At 41.1% G+C, this 23,212-nt stretch overlaps 1 protein-coding gene across 2 annotated transcripts in view; it reads right to left on the bottom strand.

Moving 5' to 3' along the window:
- MORC2 (MORC family CW-type zinc finger 2) overlaps window positions 1-23,212 on the bottom strand; it is a 67,032-nt gene that overhangs the window by 11,614 nt on the left and 32,206 nt on the right. The window contains exons 13-25 of one of the 2 annotated variants that reach the window (XM_075276643.1): window positions 22,055-22,140; window positions 21,161-21,301; window positions 19,049-19,203; window positions 18,629-18,757; window positions 17,558-17,663; window positions 16,418-16,550; window positions 15,396-15,467; window positions 14,952-15,320; window positions 13,195-13,365; window positions 11,282-11,393; window positions 9,631-9,772; window positions 8,213-8,386; window positions 7,768-7,861 (exon numbers count right to left, since the gene is read on the bottom strand). In XM_075276643.1, the coding sequence (XP_075132744.1) occupies window positions 7,768-7,861; window positions 8,213-8,386; window positions 9,631-9,772; window positions 11,282-11,393; window positions 13,195-13,365; window positions 14,952-15,320; window positions 15,396-15,467; window positions 16,418-16,550; window positions 17,558-17,663; window positions 18,629-18,757; window positions 19,049-19,203; window positions 21,161-21,301; window positions 22,055-22,140 (1,884 nt within the window). The remainder of the gene's footprint in view (window positions 1-7,767; window positions 7,862-8,212; window positions 8,387-9,630; window positions 9,773-11,281; window positions 11,394-13,194; window positions 13,366-14,951; window positions 15,321-15,395; window positions 15,468-16,417; window positions 16,551-17,557; window positions 17,664-18,628; window positions 18,758-19,048; window positions 19,204-21,160; window positions 21,302-22,054; window positions 22,141-23,212) is intronic. The other variant, XM_075276644.1, reaches the window with a different exon arrangement.

The raw sequence follows: 23,212 nt of genomic DNA, 5'->3' as shown, positions 1-23,212 counted from the left end.
GAGTATAAGCCAACTTTTTCAGCATAGTTTTTATGCTGAAAGAACCCTCCCCCTTGGCTTATACTCGAGTCATGCAGCACAGGACTGCAAGGACCTACTTAAATTAAGTGAAGGGCGAGTGTCTTTCAGTGGTTGCTACAGTAATAATAAAAGGACACTCTCCCCTTCACTAGCAAGAGAGCTGAAAGCCCGGAGGTGGCAGGTCCCTGCTCCTGTGTCTGCATCGAGGAGAGCTCATACAGGTACATACTAGGGTTACTATGCCTATTAATGCCAGGCATTTGGGGTGATTAATTTAGTTTTAGTAACTCCATGTGCCTCACACATTAAGGGTGAGTTCACACGGAGGAAAGTGGAACGCAATCTGGCACGTATACACGTGTCGGCAGATTGCGCTCCGCAAAAGCTCCCATTCATTTCAATGGGAGTGAGGATCGTAGACGCGGCGTTATTTTGCAGCCGCAAAATAACGCCACGTATACGATCCCGGATCCCATTGAAATCAATGGGAGCGTATACGGCCCGCAAAATCTCACGCGGCGTATATGTGCCACATCACGCGGCACTTTACTCTGTGTGAACTCACCCTAATAGCAGTTAACCCCATTATGGGGGTTAATGTGAGGGACATGATTGGGTTAAGTGCTATTAACCTGAGGCACATGGAGTTACTAAACTGTAATACACATGACCAGATGCAATGGTGTATAAAATTATGGACGATTACATTTCAATGGGCCGGTACACATAGATACCGTCACTTTTGCGGCTGTGTCTCTGGCCCAAATTGAAGAGCTGCAACTTATGGAGCAGGTCCTATATGTGCCCTATAGCTGTCCTATATGTGTCTGCATTTGCAGCCCTATCAATTCATTTCTAATGAAAAGATCGGTGATCAGTTAATTATTGACATCTATTTTAATTATTGAAATTTTCCAGTAGCTGCTGCATTCTCCCCCCCCCCCCCCCATGGCTTATACTTGAGCCAATAAGTTTTCCCAGTTTTTTTGTGGTAAAATTAGGGGCCTCGGCTTATACTCGAGTATATACGGTACTATGACTATGCCGTTCCTTCTTTTCTGATACAACCTTTTTGGTCTCGGGTGACAGCAGTGCTATACAGAGTTTTACACTTTCTACATACAGAAACTCCAAAGTAAACCATTTGTAAACAAATCACATAATCATCACTACAGTAAACACAGCCTTAACTGCATAAGGTCATAAAAAATATTATGAATATTAGTCAAGACTTAATTTTGTAAATAAACTACATAACTGTAGACTGAAAAAGAAAAAGAAAAAAAAAAAAAGTGCAACCTCTGTTTCAAGGGAACCAAATCCAGTTCTTTGCAGCTTGTTGTAGGTGCTCCAGCTTGGATTCTGGTACAGTAGGAAATTCTTCTCTAATTCCCACCATTTCAGGGCAGTGCTCTTAGCTTTGGTGCCCGATATGCCACTTAGGCTCTGTACTGTCAGGTGAACAGTGTCAAGCAGGTAAGGGCTGTGATTCAGAAGTCCAATCAGATATGGACCATGTCAATGATCAGAATCACACTCCTTGTCTACTGCTGCCTGACAGTCCACAAGACAGAGAAGAGCCTAAATATCGTATCTGGCAACGAACATCACTTATTGCATGTGAATAGTGGGGGCTAGAGAAAAATCTTCCCACTCTGCTAGACTCCGTGGAGCAGCACCTGTTGATTGCAAAGATCTGGACCTGGCAGTGGTGGTGAAAGGTTTTCTTTAATGAACAGAAAGCAGTAGCATTAAGTAAGGACACTACTATCATATGTCTATATAATAGCTGAAGGAGGCAGGACAAGTATGCGCAGCCTGCTAAGCTAAAAATACACTATACATGGCAAAAATATGTGGACACCCCTACAAAGGTGCTGCTGGAATTGAATTAAACCATATGCTTGAATGAAATAATGATATATATTATTACAATATTAGATCAAAAGGATAATTTATTGGGGAAAACTGTACAACTGAAAGGAGGCTCTAGTACCCTATTGTCCTGTCTCTAGCCCAGATACAATCTGCGATCCAGTTGATGAGGAAGTGTTTAGGTTCATATGGTATCCTGCAGCACATTTATGCACAGATGGTGCAGCTGGCCTGTAAATCCCGCGCACTCGTTGGTTGCCAAAGCTGGTCACTCATTGGATTAATCCTTAAGTACTATCATGGTGTCTATCATACACCACTACCATAAACATATCATTATGACAAAAACCATGATAGTACTTAAGGGTTAAAGGGATATTCCTATCTCAAGTATCCTACCTAAACTGCTATCTTCTGTGAATTCAAGACTTTCCTAGATACAGTACATTGTTTTATAAATGCTCCTTCATTTACCTGTAAAGTGAAATTACTCCTTAACAGTGTTTACTCAACTTTGTCAAGGAACCTGGCCTGATAGCTCTCCTCATCTTGCATTGACTTGACTTGGAGGTGAAGGGGCTATGTTCTCAGGATCACACTTGCTCTCAAATCAGTTATCTCCTGCTCTTCAGTCTGGACAATCAGGTCAGCTAATTGCATTTTGCTGATAAAGGATTGAGGAGTGCCTGTTATCTCTCTAACACACCTATAACATTCAGATCAACTGCAGCTCCCTTGTCCCTCCTAGCAGCATGTAATTGGAATTTTGTACTCACCATAAACTCCTTTTCTTGTTGTACACACACCACCATGGGTATAGGCCTGAACACTAGGAAGCTGACACTAGGAATAGCAAAAAATGTCGGCTCCGTCTCTGGGCTATACCCTCTCCAAAGACACAATGCTAGCAAGATTGTACCACAGCAGTAGGAGAGAGAACATAAATAAACACGAGAAACAATGCAGAACACGGAACCAACAACTGCCAACATGTGCTGCACTGGGGAAAAAACAAAACAGCCCGGAACAGGAAAACAACAAAAAAAGAATTTTGTGGCGAGTAGAAAAATCCAACTTTCTCGCTTAAATCATTGGTAACACACCACCAAAGAAAGAAAGGAGGCTTCTTTGAAATGACTGCCACCAGCAAGGCAATCTTTCAGGACAGAAGGCAAAGATAGATCTCATGCAAAGGTTCAAAGGGGGGTAGCTTGTAGCAATTGGAGTATGAGATTGAGGTCCCAAAGTTCCACAGGAGGGTAGTAGGGAGGAACACAGTGAGCCACTCCTTTCAGGAAGGTCTTCAGCTGTCACTGGAAGGCCAGGGTCTTCTGAAAAAGATTGGAAAGGCCTGACACGTGCCAGTTGCAAAGGATGCGAGTTGAATTGATCATAAGGGATGGCCTCGAAGGTCAAAACCATTGTGCACAGGACCCACATGTAGAAACATATCCAACGCGGAGAGTTGCTCCGAAGGAGAGACACAATGGACGGGAAACCATGGATCTTGGCTTCCGGAAGGAGAATCTTGCCCTGTTTGAGTATCAAGGATCAATTCCAGGAACTCCATGTGCTGGGAAAGCACAAAACATGACTTGTCCTCATTGATGAGGCAGCTGAAGCAGCAAAGGAGATTCAAGAAGATTCGTAAGCTGGTCAGATTGTCCATCTTGGATTGGGCTTACAGTAGGAGGTTGTCCAAGTTCTCTTGAGAAGAGGAGCGCCATCAAAGACGACATCACTTTGGTGAAGATCCAGGAGGTGTATGCTAGCCCAAAGAGGAGAATGTCAAACTGGAAGTTACACCACAAACCCACCACAAAATAAAGAAAATGCTGATGGCACAGAACGAAGAAAATGTGGTGGTAGGCATCGTGAAAGTCTATGGACGACAGGACTTCAACGTTCTGCAGGGATGATACCACCGACTGTATGGACTACATCCAGAACCTGTGCACATGGACAAGCCGAGTAAGCCACTTCAAGTCCAGGATGGGGCGAAGGGAGGTGTCCTTCTTGGGGATGGATAACAGGTTGGAGAAAAAGCCCTGGAAATGCTTTGAAGCAGAGATGACAATAGTGATGCCCTGTTGCTGTAGAGTGGAGATGGCTTGCAGAAAGGCAGCCACTTGAACAGGGATAGAAGGAAAACTTGTCAATGAGGAGAATTCAATGGTCTAACCCAGGGGTGGGCAATTAATTTTCCCATGGGGCCACATGAGAAATTGTAACGGTTCTAGGAGGGCCATGAGCGTCGCTGCAAATTTAGCTCCACCCACTTCTCTGCTGACTCCGCCCATTCTCAGTCATTTTTCCATGTGCCCCACAAAATAAAATCCTCCTACAGTCACCCTAACATTATACACCCCCACATTATAATGTTTTCCTCCAAATTTCCCACAGTATTAAGTCCCTCTCCTGGTGCCCCAGTATAAACTAGAGGGGACATTAAACTGGGGCAGCTGGAGGCGGACATTAAACTGATGGCAACTAGAGGCAGACATGTCCCCCTCCAGCTACCCCCCCATAGTTTAATATCCTCCTCCATCTGCCCCCTAGTTTAATGCCCCACCTCCATGTGCATTAAGTTTAATTGCCCCCCTACATCTGCCCCTAGTTCCCCCCTCTTGCTCACACATGCTGTCTCTTCTCTCTTTATCATCCAGCAGCCCCCATAGCCAGCAGCTTGCAGGAAGCACACAGTCCCGTGTGGCTCCGCCCACTAACAAGTCATAGTCTACCCTGGTGATAGGCTGTGATGACATCATCCTAGGTCCTTGAACATCTGCCCCCTAGTTTAATGTCCCCCCTCCATGTGCATTCAGTTTAACTGCCCCCCCCTACATCTGCCCCTAGTTCCTCCCTCTTGCTCACACATGCTGTCTCTTCTCTCTTTATCATCCAGCAGCCTCCATTGCCGGCAGCTTGCAGAAAGCACACAGTCCCGTGTGGCTCCGCCCACTAACAAGTCATAGCCTATCCTGGTGATAGGCTGTGATGACATCATCACAGGTCCTTCAAAAACCTTCCACTAGCTATGCGGACCGGATAGAAGCAGTCAGAGGGCTGGATGTGGCCCGCGGGCCGCACATTGCCTAGGTCTGGTCTAACCATTCAACACCACATCCCAATCGGACCCAGGCGTGAACAACTCTGGCAAGCCAGGTCTTCCAGAAGAAGAGCAGCTGTCCCTCCATGCAGAGGAGGGCATGGAAGAGGAAGACGTAGAGGACTTGGGGCAGGACTGTCAAGTAGGTCTGGCCTTAAAGGAGGGCTTCTTGAAGCTCAAGAAGAATGTCCTACGGAGTGAGAGGTAGAACCATGAAAGGAACACTGAAAGCGGCTGGTGGAGGATGGCTGGCGCTTGTAATGCTGGTGAGGAATGAGAAAACTTTTTTCCCCTGGTAACATAAGAGATGAACTTCTGTAGGCCTTTACCAAAAAGTTTGCCTTATTCTTTCTTAGAGAAGGTAAGGGCCATGACCTCTTTCTTAGAGGCTTCTTCAGCATTCCATGGCCGAATCCAAATGGTACGGTGCATGGCCACCACATTGGTTGCTGATTTGGCAGATCGGCAAGCTGCTTCCAGAAAGGCATCGAACAGATACTTTGAAGTATTCAGGATCTCAGAGATGAGACGCTGGTTGTGGTGGTGAGGGGCCCCAGTGGAGAGGCCCTTCTGAAGCTGTTTGGCCTAGGAGAAGGAGACGTAAGACTTGCTGATCTAAGAAAAAGCAAAGGAAGGCTGCAGAGATGAGACATCCACTACAAAGGCCGTCTTAGAAAGAGAGTCCAATCTGTTGTCCAAAGGATCGCTGAAGGGGACGGAGTCTTCCAGAGGCAGAATAGTAGCCTCGGATTGCAGAGCTATGGCAGAATCCACTGTGGGAGGCTCTGACCATTTGGAGACACACTGATCTGGAAAAGGATGGTCTGGGTAAAGTCATTCATTTTTGAAAATGTCAAAAGCTCCATAGGTGAGGGAAGACCAGGAAGGGTCAGAGATTGCGGCAGAAACAAGATGTCTTCCTGGGAGGCTAGTTCAGGGTCTTCTGAGATATGAAGGGCATCTCTGAAGACCCTGCGTAGCAGTGGATATGGATGTGCCTAGCTGAGGCTCCTGAGATGGAGTCAGTGCTGTCCACAGGAAATGCAGGCTGGGCAGGGCAAGACAAGGTTCCACCTGTCAGCGTGGAGCCAGGAGGTGTAGCTCTATCTGAGGAAGGCCTAGAGAAAGGGGAGCAGGGCATTGACCTGTAAGAGGATTTCCTGGTCTTTTTGCATGGAGCTCCTGGAGCACCAATAGAAGTATTTACCTGATCCGCCATCTTCAGGTGACACAATGTCACCGCTTCGGTGATTGTGCGCGCGTGTGGATGGGTGGGAGTGGTGGCAGTGCAGGCATCCTGTCGCGGCTTTCTGTTCTGGATTAGGCCCATATGAATTTGCCTAGTCCGGAGGGTGTTGCCGTGAGGCAGACACTGCAGCTGATTCAGCCGCAGAATCCGCCTGAAGAAAGGGCAGCTCGTTTCTTTTTTTCCACTAGCGACAACAAGAACACTAGTAGTCTACACAGACCATCATTGTGAGGGGATTCCGCGCCAAAATCCGCCCCCTCTTGCCCCGTGTGAACGGACAAGGCAATATCTATATTTACTGAGGTACTTTATATGTCTTGTCCATCAAACAGTCAAAGCCTGCCCACTAGCTTGTGCAAGAATTCAGGAAGTGAGAAGAACAGACTGCAGGCAGACCTGTGAGAGAGGGAGATTCGAAAACCCTTTCCAGCTGAAATGAAGCTAAAGTGATGACATAATACTACCTTAGCAACAGTGTCTTAACTTTAAGTGACAGCTCTATGCATTTCAAAGGGGAAAAAAAGAACATGTAAACCCACCCTTAGAGCAGACTTCCCCCTTAGGCTGGTCTTACACGGCCGTAATGTAAGTCCGCAAATGGTCTGCGATTGAGGGTTTTCAATTGTGGACCATTTGCGGACACATTATATTCAATGCGGCCTCTTACACCACCAGATATTTTATCCGGGGTGTAGCCGGGCCGCAACCGTGGTCCGCAATTTATAGAACATGTCCGTAATGGCCGTGAATTGCGGCACTGCACGGACTCGCCCATAGAACTCTATGGGCAAGTGCGGCAGGACACGGACGTCTGTGGAGTCTATGTTGCCGATCAGCAACTTGTGGACCATACATCCACTACGGCCGTGTAAGACCAGCCTTAAAACAACCCTGTCATTGTGAGCCTTACACTAGATTCACACTAGTGCGGTCAGTCTGTTATTCAGTTGAAAAACATTAACTATAATGGGGGTCTGTTGTTTTTAAACTGAAATCAGCGGTGCACAGAGGACTTTTTCCTCCACAGATTTTCAGGTGGAGACTCCAGTACAAATGAGAATGAAGCCTTACTGTAACTGACTTTTCTTCTTGAGGCCAAACCAAATATCCAGGAGGGAAATTAAGTTAGGAAGAGCAGTAAGGTCTTTGATGACCGTTCTCATCTGCAAGCATACTTATTTTTTACGGTGCTGTGCCCACATTTAAACCTAATAATTACTGGTATTGGATAGGATCAGAGTGGCAGTGATCATCTACCAATGGAAATAGAGACTGCGGTGCAGATGTGAATGTAGCCTTACATAGAAAAAAATGGGTTCACCAGCTTTGTAAAATGGTAGACTTGTGGGAACTAATCAGTATAATGTACTTCACAGTCATTATTTAATGTAGTTCCAGTCTCTAAAGTCCTTCCTTTTCACAACTATATTAATAGGCTCCAAGAAGATAACACTTAGAAGACAAATGTGGAATCCTGCCTTTAAAAAAAGTTCAATTTTCATTCATGACTCACCAGTGGAAAAGCTATCAGATCCTCCGCACTCATTGTACTCAGTTCACTCTTGGTAATAGGAAAATTGGGTGGTAAAAAATACCGTAGGCAGTTCCTGAAACAGAGAGAAATTGCATGACATCATATTGTATTAAGGACTAATTCCTCTACAAACCTCCTTTAGCACTTGTCTTTCCAATTCAGGCTAGGGCTCACAGCCATCTCCCATAACGGCTTTTGAATTCATGGGTGAATCATTCCAGCCATATTGTTTGTGACCACCACAACTCTACTATGAGGCTATACTTTAAGTCACTGACAAAGGAAGGTCATGTGAGAACAGATGCCAACAAGAGGCCATAATTTGTAACAGAAAGAGGTGTGACACGGGAAAATGTCTGCAATGTTAGTCATTGACCTTAGGCTTTAGTGAAAATATAAAAGAATAAAATATCCATCAGCTTACCGAAGGACTTGTGTAAGTTGTTCCACAGGAGCAAGGCAGGCACTGGGCTCTGTTGTATCTGGTTCTATTCGGGTATTATCAGAGGTAGAAGGCTCAGCCTGTTGTGTATCAGGTATCTGGTGTTCAGGTGATGGTGGCCTCATGAGTCTGACATCATCACTACATTTCTCCACCCTGAAATCACAAATTATTGCTTGAGATGCTGAATTCCTACTAGTGAATATATGAACAAAATCAGAAATATTTTTTAAATATATTCTACCAGTTACACATTATAATAAAATATTGTGGGAATAAATACTTTGTTTAAAGAACTGTAAGAGGAGCCACATTCCACCAAAATTAGAACCTTCAATAAATTAAAATGGAAAAATGTCAATACAGACAAGTGCCGTTACAAAGATATTAAATAAGACTTTAAGGCTACAGCCCTACATAGCAGGCCACAGCCAAAAAGTTCTGCAGGAAAAATTGTGGAGGTATAAATGACATACTGTGATTTACAAATCATAGATAAGCTAGAATCCTATTCACTTTGCAGTTACTGTTAAATGCTGCAGCAAAATCACATCATTTACACTATGTGGGGCCCCGGCCTAAAGCTGAATTCAGGTGTTATTTTCAGTTGCACATTCTATTGACAAATCTTAAGACTTAGGGTAAGTTCACACAGAGATTTTTGGTCAGGATTTTGAGGCCATATCCCCATCAAAATCCTGACCAAAAAGACAGCTCCCATTGAAATCAATGGAAGCCGGTCAAGAGATTTTTCCAGGAGCCGGAAAAAGAAAAGAGGTGCTCATTCTTTAGGCTGTTTCGCCTTGTGAGTCAGCCTGAAGACACTCCCTCCTCCTGTCTAGGCCCATTCATTGGGCCTAATCCAGAGCGGAGTGTGCGACTGGATGCCGCTGCAGTGCACCGGCATTCGGTCGTGGCTACCCGTTTTTTGGACCGGAACCTGAGGCAGCCTCAGCTCCAAAAAACCCTGCGTGAACTTACCCTTAAAGGGAATCTGTCAACATGAAACTCATTATCAATGCAAAATAAGAAAGGCATCTATGGAAAGTGTAGAAGCCTTCCTACAAGGTACTGTCTTTAGTCTGATACTGTTTTTCCTGCTAATGGACTCTCTTTAAAAGACCTGATACGTCTTCCTTCTGCTGGCTCCACTTCTGGATTTGATGTGAAAACTGATGTGAGACTATCCCTACTCTTGTTCACTGCTTTTCGCTAGAGAAAATCCTTTCAGTATAAAGTTTTCTGCTTGTTAGAAGAAACTGATTTTAGAGATTAGTCAGAAATAATATTTGTGTGTAAATGTGGCCTCTAAAACAGTGTAAAAAGGCAAACATTACTCTGTTCAACCTTCTCAATACTTTAAATATTTATAAATAGAAAGCTTTTATACAACACAGTACCATCGATCACGTGGTGTGGTATCAGTTGGCACATAATCAAACTTCACTTTCCAGCGAACACCATGTTTTCCAACTTCTACAGCAGTGACACGTCCTGTGAACCATTCCTTGTTTACACGCACTTCTACATGTAAGCCTTTGTCTGCAGGAAAAAGCAATGGTTTTATATTTGAACACAATGCAGTTAAAACACATATTGTCTCTTTGGGTTCCACTGATGATTTGATCATTAAGTCCCCAGCCACACTGCTCTGCAGCTTTATTCAAAGTCTATGAGACAGACAATAGCAATTGACTACCTGCCACCGACCTAGTTGGATGGGTGATAGACTCCCTTTAATAATTTTGAAAAAAATAAAAATAATAAAAATAAAAAAAATAAAAATATTTGCATCACCATATTGTGACACCCTTGCGCCCATATTGGGGCAGCAAAATTAAAAAACAAAAAAAACACACACACACACACATATTTATATATATATATATATATATATATATATATATATATATATATATAATGTGTTTCACTGTTATGGTATAAACCACATGGAATAAACATTTTTACATTAATAGTATGGATATTTGTAGATGTGGGCACACCTAATGTGTTTATTTTTAGTTACCTTCATATGTGATATAGAGAGCTCTTTTTTTTTTTTTTTTTTTTTTTTGAGAAGACCACCTCTCAAGAAGACATTTTTGGGTGGTTGTCTCAAAGGGGTTTCAATGTAAATTGTGCATATTGTGGTCCTTAAGTGATTAATTCAACGTAAGGGTTCCTCAGATCTAAGGGGGCGTTCACACTACCATTGGATTCTGTCAGCAGTATCTGTGGCTATTGTTCGTACAAGATTTTAGCAACGGACACTAGCTGGTCCGTCTCAAATTTCCATTCATTTCAATGGGATTTTATTTTGTGCCCATTGATGTCCGTTTACACCTTTGTCCGTTTTTTCAAGCGGACAAAAAAATCCTACATGCAGGACTTTTCTGTCAATTTGAAAAAAAATGTACAGCAAGTTTTTTTCTTTTTTTTTTTATCATTGAAGTCTATGGGCAACAGACTTGTAACTGACAGTAACTGATTGCCATCAATTACTGTCCGTTATTTTGTGTCCGTTTATTTTCTGTGCATGCTCAAAAAACATAAACCGCAAAAAAAAAAAAAAAAAATACCAAAAAAAACCGACAGTATAAAAAAAAAAAAAACGGACACCAACTGATACTAATGTGTGTTTTTTAACTGATCCATTAAATGGATCAGTTAAAAAAAACGGACACATTAACATCAGTTATTGTCAGTTAATATCGGTTATGATAGGCCTCCGTTTTTTTTTAAACGGACACCTTCATAACGGAATCAAACGGTAGTGTGAACCCTGCCAAAGCCAAAGACATAAAATACCTTTTTGTTTTTAAACATGTAGACTTGACAATCTATGCCCTGTACAGATCTAATTTTTGTTTCCATTTTATATGCTGGATTCTGTCTTGATGCAACCTTCATTTTCTAAACGGAATAAGTGGTAAAAGGCTTGCCAAGTAAACAAATGTTTCCTAGAAACAGAGTTCGCCTGAAATTATGTTTGTCATTTACATATTTTTACTATACAAATAGAAAAAAAAAAAAAAGTAGTTTATCAGTTACCTTTCTGTGCTGCCTTATTGGACACCATATCATCCACCTCTGGGCTGTCCTGCTGCAAGGATTTCAATGACACATTTGAGTCATGAGGAGAGCCAGAGTTTGTGCGCAGATCCTGCTCAAAATGTAAACAAGTTAATCAGCACTTATAAATGTTAAGCATTTTCCCTACTATGTGCTTTATAATATATTCTTTTCAATTACCATACATATTATAGACCACAATCATAAAGGTTTGCATTCTGCCACCAAAACTGCTCTTACTGAATAACAGCCAAGTGCTTTAAATGGTTAATCCTGTTTTCTGATGTGTAAATACTGTAAAATTAATTTGGAGTTTAACCCTTAGAAGACGCAGACAGTTTTCATTTTTGCGTTTTTTACTCCTTACCTTCCAAAAGCCATAACTTTCTAATTTTTCCGTCTACATAGTCCAATGAGGGCTTGATTTTTGCGTGACAAGTTTAACTTCAAAATGTACTGGGAAGCGGGGAAGAAAATTCAGAATGAGGCGGAATTGGGAAAAAAATGCAGTGCTGACTTTTTCTTATGGGTTTTGTTTTTTACGGCTTCCACTCTGTGGTAAAAATGTTATGTAAGATCACGGGGATACCAAATTTATAACGTTTTTTTTCACATTTTAATAACTTTACAAAAAGTCTAAATTTTGAAGAAAAGAAAAAAATTCTTTGAATCCCCATATTCTGACCTCTGTAACTTTTTCTTTTATATTTCAGAGTACGGAGCTGTGTAAGGTGTCTTTTTTTTGCGGGACAATATGTAGTTTTTATTAGCACCATGATGGGGAATGTATGTTGTTTTGATCACTTTTTATTCCATTGTTTTAGGGAAATAATTTGGTGAAAAAACACCAAATCAGCCATGTTGATTCTATTTCCTGCTACGCCGTTTGCCGTATGGGACAAATGATAATAATTTGGGCGATTTCGGACTAGTGTGTTAATACTAATTAATGCTAGTTAATACTACTGTATTGCAGTCTATGGCACATTTAGTATGTAACTATTGAAGCCTGCTGCACGCAGGCTTAAATAGTTATAATACTATAGCAGCGCTGGGAGCCTTCAGAAGGTTTCAGGCTGTTATAGTAACGGGACGACTCCTACGATCACGCTGCGAGTGGGAGGCCATCCCGTTACCTAACTCAAACAGAAAGCGACAGTAACCATCAGATGCCGTGGTCGCGTTTGACCACGGCATCTGAGTGGCTAAATGCTCGTGATCAGAGTCAACTCTGATCACGGGCGATGCTGCCGAGCCCCTGCTGTATGAAACCCGGCAGGACGGCAGCTAGTGCGGCCACTCTGTTTCCGAGCGGTCGCCATGTTTTTTCAGCTCACCAGGACATAACTGTACATCCTCGTGCGCCTAAGGGTTAACTGGACTGTATTTGACAGTTATCACAACAGCTTCTCTTTCTATTGACAAAGTATCAGAGAAGCCTGGACACAAGCAACATATTTGTAGTGTAACTGTGAATGACAAGGAGTGTATTTTTAGCAAATTCCATTCTCAGAACCAAAGAATGCCATAACTGTTGCATATTTCGTTTGTTGTCTTGAAATGGGGGAAATCTGCAACCAAATCTGCAGCACACAAATCAATATTTTAGGTGCAGCCTGTTCTCACAAAATATTTAGAATTAATTGGAATATAAATGAACAGGATTAAGGGTATGTTCCCACTGAGTTTTTACAAGGCTGGAAAAATGAACTAGAGGAAAAAAAAAAAAAAACTGCTACTGACTCCCACTTATATGAATGTGAGTCATTTTTTGAGCCAGATTCTATCTTAAAATCAGCCTGCAAAAAATTCATTGTGAACATACCCTAAGTTTTACAGACTAGGACAATGAAGAGTGTTATAAAAATCATAAATAAAAATGAATTTATTACCTTATCTTCATCTTCGTTTTGCTCTTTTTTCTCTCGTTTTACTTCCATTTGTCTCGATCGTTTAGGCTTTTCAGGTTTCCGGGAAGATACTGGTTCTTCCTCCTCCTCTTCTTCATCTTCTTCCTCGTCAATTACTATCTGTTGTGAACTTCTCTTTCTCCCACTGCTTACCTGAATTTGGAATCCAAAAAACAATGAGCAACAACATTAGTACGATGAAAGGATATATTTTATTTATTTAAATTGGCCTGTGCCAAGTCATTGATAGGGATATTTGGGGAAAAAAATGTAGCAGAGACAGGCAAATATAATACAAACAACTTAATGTCACATACAGCTTCACCTATTACAACACTACACAGAATCCAATCCTCAGTTAGACTAAGAGATTATTTCTGCTGTTCACAAATACAGCTGAAAAGTCATTCTGCTCAGACATTTGCCAGAAACGCAGTCATGATTTCCTTATTGCTTGCGACTTATCCACACAATCATGCCATATTTCACAGACCTAACATCTATGAAAAATCAGTGTGTCCATTCATGCAAGTCTTTAGATGGCACTTAAACACAGAGCAGTGAATAATGGCCATGACGACTATTTTTGCAATGGCCGTTACATGGCCATTACAGAATCCATGAATTTCAATGGGTCTATTCTTATGGCTTTTTAGATCCTTTTTGACAAAGATAGTGCATGTCAGTTTCTTTGACAGCTATGAAAGAAAAACAGCCATATGTACACAATGAATTCAACATATTCTCAAAAGGGATCATTACACGCCCATTTTTCCTGGTCATATGAATAAGTAAATCATGACTACTTTTCTGAGAAGTGCCAGACTATAGAAAGTTCCTGTATTATAGGTCATATCCAATGGTAACCAATCAAAACAAAAAACTGTCTATCATTTATATTTACAAAAAATGTTAACTTTACATATCTTTACTGTACAGTAGAAATAGGTTCATACACTTAAGAGGCACTTAAAACTACAAGTCACAGCACAACATGTTAACATTTGAAGTTTCCTAGTAATAACGGAAAAGTGAGTTGTTTTTGACACCATAAACAGCTACTACCATACCATTGTATTGGTATGGTAGCTGTTTAACAGCCTTATTCCTCAGCGCTAGTACCTCCAATGAGAAGCAGTGTCTGACTAGATGCATCAGTACAACATATGGTAATTTCAGTCAGAGGAAATAATAATAATAATAATAATAATAATAATAATAATAATAATAATAATAATAATGTGAAAAAAAATAAAATTATGTCCACTGGAGAAATACTGGAAAACAAGTTGCAATGTTAAAATATATTTAAAAAAAAAAAAAAAAGGTGAAAGACGTATTCCCATCTTAAAAAGTGATGACATATTGTGAGAATGTGTCATTTTATGTTCAATTAGTGTCCATCCTTTGGAAACCCTCAAAATCCTTAGAATGAGTTTGCTACAGCCCAGATTAACATGCCAGCAATCATTCTCTATCACTGCCCACTTGTTTGCTGCATTTAAATGTAGAGGGTCATCAATAATGTATAGGGATACAGTCATTCCCACACATTTTGTATAGTTCAGCAGCTCATTTCCTATTTACATGGTGAAATGTGCTGGAAATAAATTAGTATAATTTATATACATAATGCAATCACCTGACAAACAAATGGTTTACCCATTTGTTGGGTGGACACTTGTACATTGGGGACTATCCCCCCTTCCTAATAAAAGTAGGTAAGTGAGATGTCTTACCGCAGGGCTTTTGCTGGGTGCTGGTTTCTTTGCTGCAAGTGTTTTAGAGTTCTTCAAAGCTGGGGGTGTTGGTATTGATCTTGAGGGTTTAGAAGTCTGTATCACAGCAGGTTTTGAATGGGATGATGACGATTTTACAGTTGGCGTTATTTTGTTAATAGTCTTGGCAGTGTGACTAGTTTTGACAGCTTGTGAAGATGACGTTTTTGAGGTACTAGCCTGCTCAGAGCTCAACACTGGGCGCCGCTGTGTCTCAGTCCTTTTGACTGTACTGCTCATTCGTGCAGGTGGAGGTTTAACAGCTTCTTTCAAGACTGCAGGAAGAGGTGGGGATCTTGGCCTCAACGGTCGACCCACTGAAACAGGACTCTACCAAAAGAAAAAAAAATATCAGTCAAAAACAGTTGAGACTTATGAAAATGAGAGAACAGGACATTTACTCACATCTGTAGGGCGAGTGCTCACTTCCAAGGGGAGCTTTTTCAGATCTGCATTCGAACGGACTGTTGATATTTTCTGCAATAATTTTAGTCATAAAGTTATAATAAAAAAAAAAAAAAAATATATATATATATATATATATATATATATATATATATATATATAAATAAAATCAATCAATGAAATGATCATCTTCATCAATTAAGACAAATCCATTGCATATAACACTTATTTAATATTTTTTTTTGAAAAGTACCTCCAAATATTGAGCTTTGCTGTAGTTAGTATATGCCAACACGATAATTCAATCCCTTAAAGAGGACCTTTCACTATATCTGGGCACAGGCAGTGTTATATACTGCCAGAAAGCTGACAGTGCGCTGAATTCAGCGCACTGTCGGCTTTCCCGATCCGTGCCCGGTGTAAAGCGCTATCGGTCCCGGTACCGTAGCGCTTTACAGTCAGAAGGGCGTTTCTGACCATTAGCCAGAGACGTCCTTCTGCCTCGCGGCGCCAATCGCGCTGTGCTGTGGAGCCGGGAGGAACGCCCCCTCCCTCTCCTGATAATGCTAGTCTACGGACAAGCTGTGTGAGCAGAGGGAGGGGGCGTTCCTCCCCGCTCACATAGCACAGCGCAATAGGCGCCGCAAGGCAGAAGGACGTCTCTGCTAATGGTCAGAAACGCCCTTCTGACCATAGAAGAGTTACGGTACCGGGCCATAAGCTCTTCACACCGGGCACAGATCGGGAAAGCCGACAGTGCGCTGAATTCAGCGCACTGTCAGCTTTCTGGCAGTATATAGAACTGCCTGTGCCCGGATATGGTGAAAGGTCCTCTTTAAGGAGGTTATTCTATGAATAATAATATTTATCATATATTCATGGGATTCAACCACTTCCACCAAAACTGAGCCAAAGAAACTTATTTTACCCCTGTTGTGAATGCAGCCGCAGTGAACAGAACCCCTCCCAGAAAGATTTTTTTCATGGCATAACCCCTTTCATCTTTACAACCATAATTTTACCTGCAAAGCCACTAGCTTCTCCTGTTGTTTTTGGATCTTTTCACTTAGGTTTTTCTTCTTCTCTTCCTGGGTTACAATTTCTTTCTTAAGTACTCCAACAGGAACTTTCTGTTTTTGCTCCAGAGCGTCACATCTGAAATCAGGATATAAATGTAGTTTCATAACCACGGATTAAATGTGTTTTGCACACAAAGCCCTTCACACATTTCTAAGTTATTTTTGAAGTCTACAAATAACTGCCAACTCTGACCCAGTGTGTGTAGTCAACAATGGCCACAAATCTGCAAAGTTATGTGGCGTTCACTCTAGCGCCGCTGTCTGCCCTTTGTGTTTCCATCCTAATTACCAGAGAAAATGCATATGGGATGGCTTGCTTGGGATGGTCAGTTTAAAAACCCATTCATTTGAATAGGTTTTTAAAGCAAACCGCGGGTGTCCGTATGCAGCCTCTCCGCGGTGAAACTGTTTTTTGTTTTATTTTTTAATTTTTTTTGTGCATGGACACAAAGTTCTGCATGTCCAACTTTGTGTCCATGCACAAAAAAAAACCTGTTTCCCTATGGAGAGGCTTCATACGGACACTGGAAGTTTGCTTTAAAAACTCATTCAAATGAATGGGTTTTTAAACTGACCTCCAGCAAGCCGACCCCAAGGCAGTTTCTTTGGGGATGAGGACGGAAACCCAAAAGGGCGGACAGCGGCACTATTGTGAACGCCGCATTAGTCAGAGAGTGTCTCTGTCACCTGATCAGTGACCTTCCCCAGTAACTCAATCACAGGATGCTGAATGAATATCACAACATGACCAGATTATAGTGCAGGCCCCTAAGCCTGATATAGTACAGAGGCAGTGTATTAAAGGATGCTACATGCATAATACATTGTAATACTGAAAAACTGTAGTGTGTACCTAGTGGGATTAAGAAAAAACTAGTTTATTTTTTAATGAATTGAAGAAAACTTCACAAAATTCATCATATAAAAATAAAAAACTAAGAAGTAAACATAAATGAAACGGTTGAGTTTTATATAATTTTGTGAACTGAACGTAGATATGAAAATCAGGATCTCAATTTAATAAAAAAAAAACAAAAAAAAACATACAAGCAAAATAAATGCATGTATTTCCAAAGTACAGACCTATCTTGTTCTGTATCAGGATTCAGTGAGCAGACCCATGTATCTGGGTATTCCTTCTCTACAGCACTGAGTTGGAAAGGAAGAGTTCGCCATTTCAAGCAAAGATCTGGAAATAAAGATAACACAGTTACTAGAAAAATGAAAATGGAAAAAAAAATCTATTAAAAAAAAAAGGAACTTGTCAGTAGATTTTAGCTAATAAGACCAAGCTCAGTGTTTGGCAGGGCATCTGATGGCTTCTCCAGTGATATCCATATAACATTTCAGCCATATCAGAAATCTACATAAATAACTTTTATTGTTAATGTAAATGTGAAGCATAGTCAAGCTTAGGTAAGTCAAGCAGGCAGACTGACCACAAGAAATCAAGCGAACCAAGCTCCAAGTCTTCCCTCCTACACTGTAAGGAGCCTGCCCAGTTTCAACGAAGTTACTACAACAGCCCGTTCAAATTCCAAGCTCGTACAGTACACAGAAAGCTTGGGTCCATGTGCACTGAAACCAGGACTACTCCCGGCTTCAATAGACCACCACGAGTGCAACATATCAGTTGCATGATGGACATAAAAAATGCCTAACAGACCTGATAAATATGACACTGACACAGGCTATGAATCAAGCCTTCTGTGCAGAAGTCAACCTAGACGTACTAAATCTAAGTAAATGATATAATAAAAAAAAAAAAATCAAACAAAAAAACCTAATGTTGCTATTGCTGCTATTAAACTTCAAGTTGAAATAATTGTGAATGTCCTGATAAATCTCAGCATGTGTGTGGTACTTGGTGTACTTGTTGTAAAGTGCTCAGGGGCTTCAAGATCCCCTGAATGCAGCCCAGTTGTCATTTACATGATCCTTATATCTCTACGTATCATGTGCCCACATGTTTTTTCTGCCTGGGTGCAGTATGTCTAGTCTACTACTGGTAAGTTCTACTGGTGGATCCTGAATTGTCCTCCATCACACAGCACATTATTTCTTTGCCGTTTCATCTGTTGATTTATTTGCTTTTTTAAGAATGAATATAGCCAAATACAAGTTTTAAAAAACATAAGTTGAAAGGCTACTCACCACACTGTATAGTGGTTGGGATCTCCATTGCACGTCTTCGCTTATACCTCAACTCAGTAGATGGTGGCTGATTCCAGTTTGCTGATATGTAACCAAACTCATCCCAGAATTTTATAATGCCTTTCTGTGCTGTGGAGAGAGGAAACAAAGGACATGTGATCAATTTTTGCAGTCAATTAAAGTACTGTAGTTTAACTAGAAATACAACACAATAGAAACATCACAGTGGACCCCCACCGACCCCATTTTAAGTCAGTTGAATCCAGCAGGTCCTAGTGGTATTTACTGAATTGTCAATCCACCAATGTATCAGGGTTTTTCTTGTAAATAGAAACAGTGATGCAAATGTGAACAATTCCATAAAATAAAACTACTGTATCATGTTAACATAAGCCAATGCTGTTAAAAAACATAATTTACCTATGCCGATATCTTTCCAGTACTGTGCCAAGTGTTCTCCCATAGCTCTAAGTAGGTGTCGGTACTCCTTAGCATCAGCAAAGTCTTGCTTGTTGTGTGTGGGTTCAAGAACAAGGTAAGGAACATCAACCACTCCTACTACTCCACCGCAGGCCCTACGAACAAAAGCAATCAACGCACTTAACTTTTAATTTAAAAGTGGGTATTAAAAAATATAAAGAAAATCACAATTGAACAAGCTTCCAACAATGTATAAACCATTTACCACAAAAAAAAAAAAAAAAAAAATCTGTTAACACAAAAAGCATTGTATCTATGGGGCAGATTTCTAAAACTGATTTCTATAGTGCTCTTGAAAAATAAAAGCTGCACTATCATTGGTTACTATGGGCATCAAAGAACACTTTTCTTTTAGGCTAAGGCTCCACTTTGCAGAAAAGCAACTTTTTTTGTTTCAGAGTTTGCTGTGTTTTTTGATCCAAAGGCCTAGTTTCGAATCTGACCAAAGAGAACATTTGCAAGGAGTTTGTATGTTCTCCCTGTGTTTGTGGGGGTTTCCTCCGACTTCCTCCCACACGATAAAGACAAACTGATAGGGAATGTAGATTGTGAGCGCTATATGGGACAGTAATTGACAATATCTGGAAAGTGCTGTGGAATATTTTAGAGCTATATAAGCAAGCAAAATAAATAAAATACATGGGTATGGAGGATTAGTATAATTTTTTAACTTTGCAATTTAGATTTATTTGTAAATCTCAAAACTGTGAAAATTTTCCTAGCAAAATATGCAACCCCCCCCCCCCCCCAATAAAAAAAAAAAAAAAAAAAAAGAAACTGAACAGTCAGAATTAAACCCCCCCCCCCCTCCCCTCAAACTAATGGAACACAGTAAAGGAATTTTTCTGGCCTCAAAACAATTTTTCATTCCAATTACATGTCTTGACGACACACAGATCAATTGTTCCAGAAGCCTCAGGGAGGCAGAAGATACAACAGTGGGCAGATAGTTAATTCAGCTGCTCCTATTCATATAATAGGAGCAGCTGTTTACTGTATAGTAGAATTTTACAGGGGACATAATACTGGTCTGATTTTACCGCTACAGAAAAGAGGTTCGATAAAGCAGGTGAATAAACTTAATTGACTGTCCAGTACATAAACATTCATGGCATATTCTTAGGACTGTCTAATGAGGTTTGATTGGTCGTTTCCAATGCCTGTGACCCCCCCCAATATCTGAGGTTCAAACCTACACAGGTTGGGCTTATGTTAGCAATGAAGTTGACACAATAACATTTTTTCTTTATTCAGCCAAACACTTTGATCTGCCTAGCTACAAGAAAAAAAATACATGGAAGTTTTTTTAAACAAAGCCAGAGGTGGAAGGAGAAAAGTATATGTTGAATTTTACAGTCAATACTATGTTCCCAACACCCAGACTCCACCTGGGTATACCAAGTTTAAGCGGCCGCTGGCAAAGTCTGCGTGCCACCGCTTTCAATAACATATAATGCGCACCGGACTGCGCCTTATAGTCCGGTGCGCCTTATATATGAACCGAGACGGACTATAAGGCGCTCATGGGCAATGCGCCTTATAGTCCAGTGCGCCTTATAGTCCGTAAAATACGGTAATCTGCGCTCCATTCAATTTTAATTTTTGTCATTGTTACTTTGTGGGAAGGTACACCTTCCCATGACTAACCAGTACGTCCCATCTCTGCATGAGAAATGAGAAAAGTCCTGCAAGCAGCACTTTTCTCCCCGCATTTTTCATGGAGAAACAGAGTGGAAACCACACAGACCCCATTATAGTCTATGGGGTGCGCGGGTTTCCTTAGGTAATTGCTTTTTCATGTGGATTAGGTTTTCATTTGGGGGGGGGGGTTCCAAACGGACTTCCCGAACAGAAACCCATGCGCAGATGGGCCTAAAAGAGGTTGTCCTGGCACATTAGCAAATTTCTAGGTACATGAACTCTCTGGATTCATTCTGCTCTATGCTAGACAATATAATTAAACTACCTGCAGTTTCCATACAGACTTCTACAAACAACTTTAATTTTTGCTATTGTTCACATTGTTACATTTATTAAACTAGTGATACTTACATTCCTCCCTCAAGCTGTGGTCCAACCTTCTCATACATTTTTATTAACCGACTGCAGTTATACACAAACATGCCATCAAGCTCGCGTTGCTCAATATTGACTCCAAAGATAAAGTTTAACTCCTTGGGTTCTTTCAGGGCTCTGAAAGCAAGAGGTGTGTAACTTATTTTCTGTTCTTAACGACACATTTTATTTTTATTAATTCAACCATAGTTTATTTAAGATTATTAGAAATAAATGCCTAACAGTACAGTACAAACCAATAGATACTCGCAGGACCCAGAAAATTGTGATACAGAACTATGCATAAAAACATCTACATAAAACTAGGAGTCTATCAGGGAAGGACTGTTGGCGCCTACAATGAACTGAAACCACAGTTCAGAACTAGTGCATAAAAGAATGTAGGTGATTGCATTCATCTCGTCCACTGTTTGTAGCTACTGTGCATGTTACTTTAAATAGTCACACTTGTGTTAGAAAGGGAGTGAATCAACTTTTTTTTACCAATTAAAAAAAGTTTCACTATTGAATTTCAAGTGTTTTTCAAAGCATTTGACTTTTTGAGTTTATTCAGTTTACTGTACATGATAGTGAGTTATCTGGCCTACAACTTGTTAACAGCATTTGGAAATATGCTTTACAACAGCCACATGGGTCAATGAGCTCTATGGGAATGAATTCTACACCAGCTCGGTTACCTATGCAAATTGTGCAGTGCAGGGGAGTAAATAAGATCTGATCATCCCCTAATGTAAATTCAGGAAAGAGACGAATGTGTTATATCATCTAGATGGACACTGCTGCACTAAAGTCTTGTAAGTCACTGCTGGCTAAAATACTTTGAACACACTAAAATGGGTTACTGGTTCAATTGTTCCCCAAATTGCTTACCTTTGCTTTGCCTCCTTAATACGCTTTTTGACATCTGCCTCCCGACGGGCAGTTATAGCAGCATTTTGCACCTGCCTGAGAGCAGCCTAAAACAGAATAAAAAGTATAAACTCAAAAAGAATAGGATATCACTTCATATATTAAATTTACCAACAGACACATTAAGTGGTAAAAAAAAAAAATTGGATTTTTGTACTCGCTGTAAAATCCTTTTCTTGTATTCACTGGGGAACATAGCACCATGGGTATAGACCCAGACACTAGGAAGCTGACACTAGGAGTATCATAAACTGTTGGATCCACCTCTGGGCTATACCCTCTAACAGATAGTGTAGTAGTCAGTTTGTACTACAGCAGTAGGACAGACACAAAAGGCAAAAACGAACACGGAACCACCATGTCCTAAACCCGAAAAAGAACCAAAACAGATCGGGTCTGATCAAACAAGGGTCAGCTCTGTGTATCCCAGGCAATACAACGAGAAAAGGATTTTATGTAGACTACAAAAATCCATTTTTCTCGCTTATTTTACTAGGGGACACCGTACCATGGGATGTCCTATAGCAATCTCAGAAGGAACACATTACACGGCCATGTGAGCAACCTAGCACACAGCCACTTGCAGAAACGTACAACCCAAACTGGCATCTGCAAAGGCCACAGAATGGATCTGGTAAAAATGATTGAAAGTGTGGATGGCAGCTTAGCAGCAGAAGCCTGATGCCGAATAGCCGAGGAAGCTTCAACCGTTTTCGTGCAGTGAGCAGTCACACGGAGGGGCATTGCCCTACCCGTATGCCAATAGGCCTACTTTATCATAAACTGGATCCATTGGGAAATGGAAGCCTTGGAAGCTTGGAAGAGAACAGGTGCAGAAGACGGAAGTCCAACTAGGGAATGAGGCTTGAGAGCCCAGGGACCTGACCATGTGGTGGGAGATTTTGTGCTCAGATGAGAAGTGAAGAGATCAACTTCAGGTGTGCTCTACTGGGAGCACAGATGGGGGAGGACCTTCTGATGAAGTGACCAATCACACAGTCGAGTCTTTGTCAGCTTAAGTAGTGTGCTGCCCTTATTGTCAACGCCTGGAATGTGGACAACTGAAAGAGCCGGATCGTGACACCGCCCAAAGAAGAAAGCAAGAGGCTTCTAGAAAGG

Source organism: Leptodactylus fuscus, chromosome 1 (genome assembly GCF_031893055.1).
Source record: "Leptodactylus fuscus isolate aLepFus1 chromosome 1, aLepFus1.hap2, whole genome shotgun sequence".
NCBI lineage: Eukaryota > Metazoa > Chordata > Amphibia > Anura > Leptodactylidae > Leptodactylus > Leptodactylus fuscus.
This window is presented reverse-complemented; position numbering and strand designations above follow the sequence as displayed.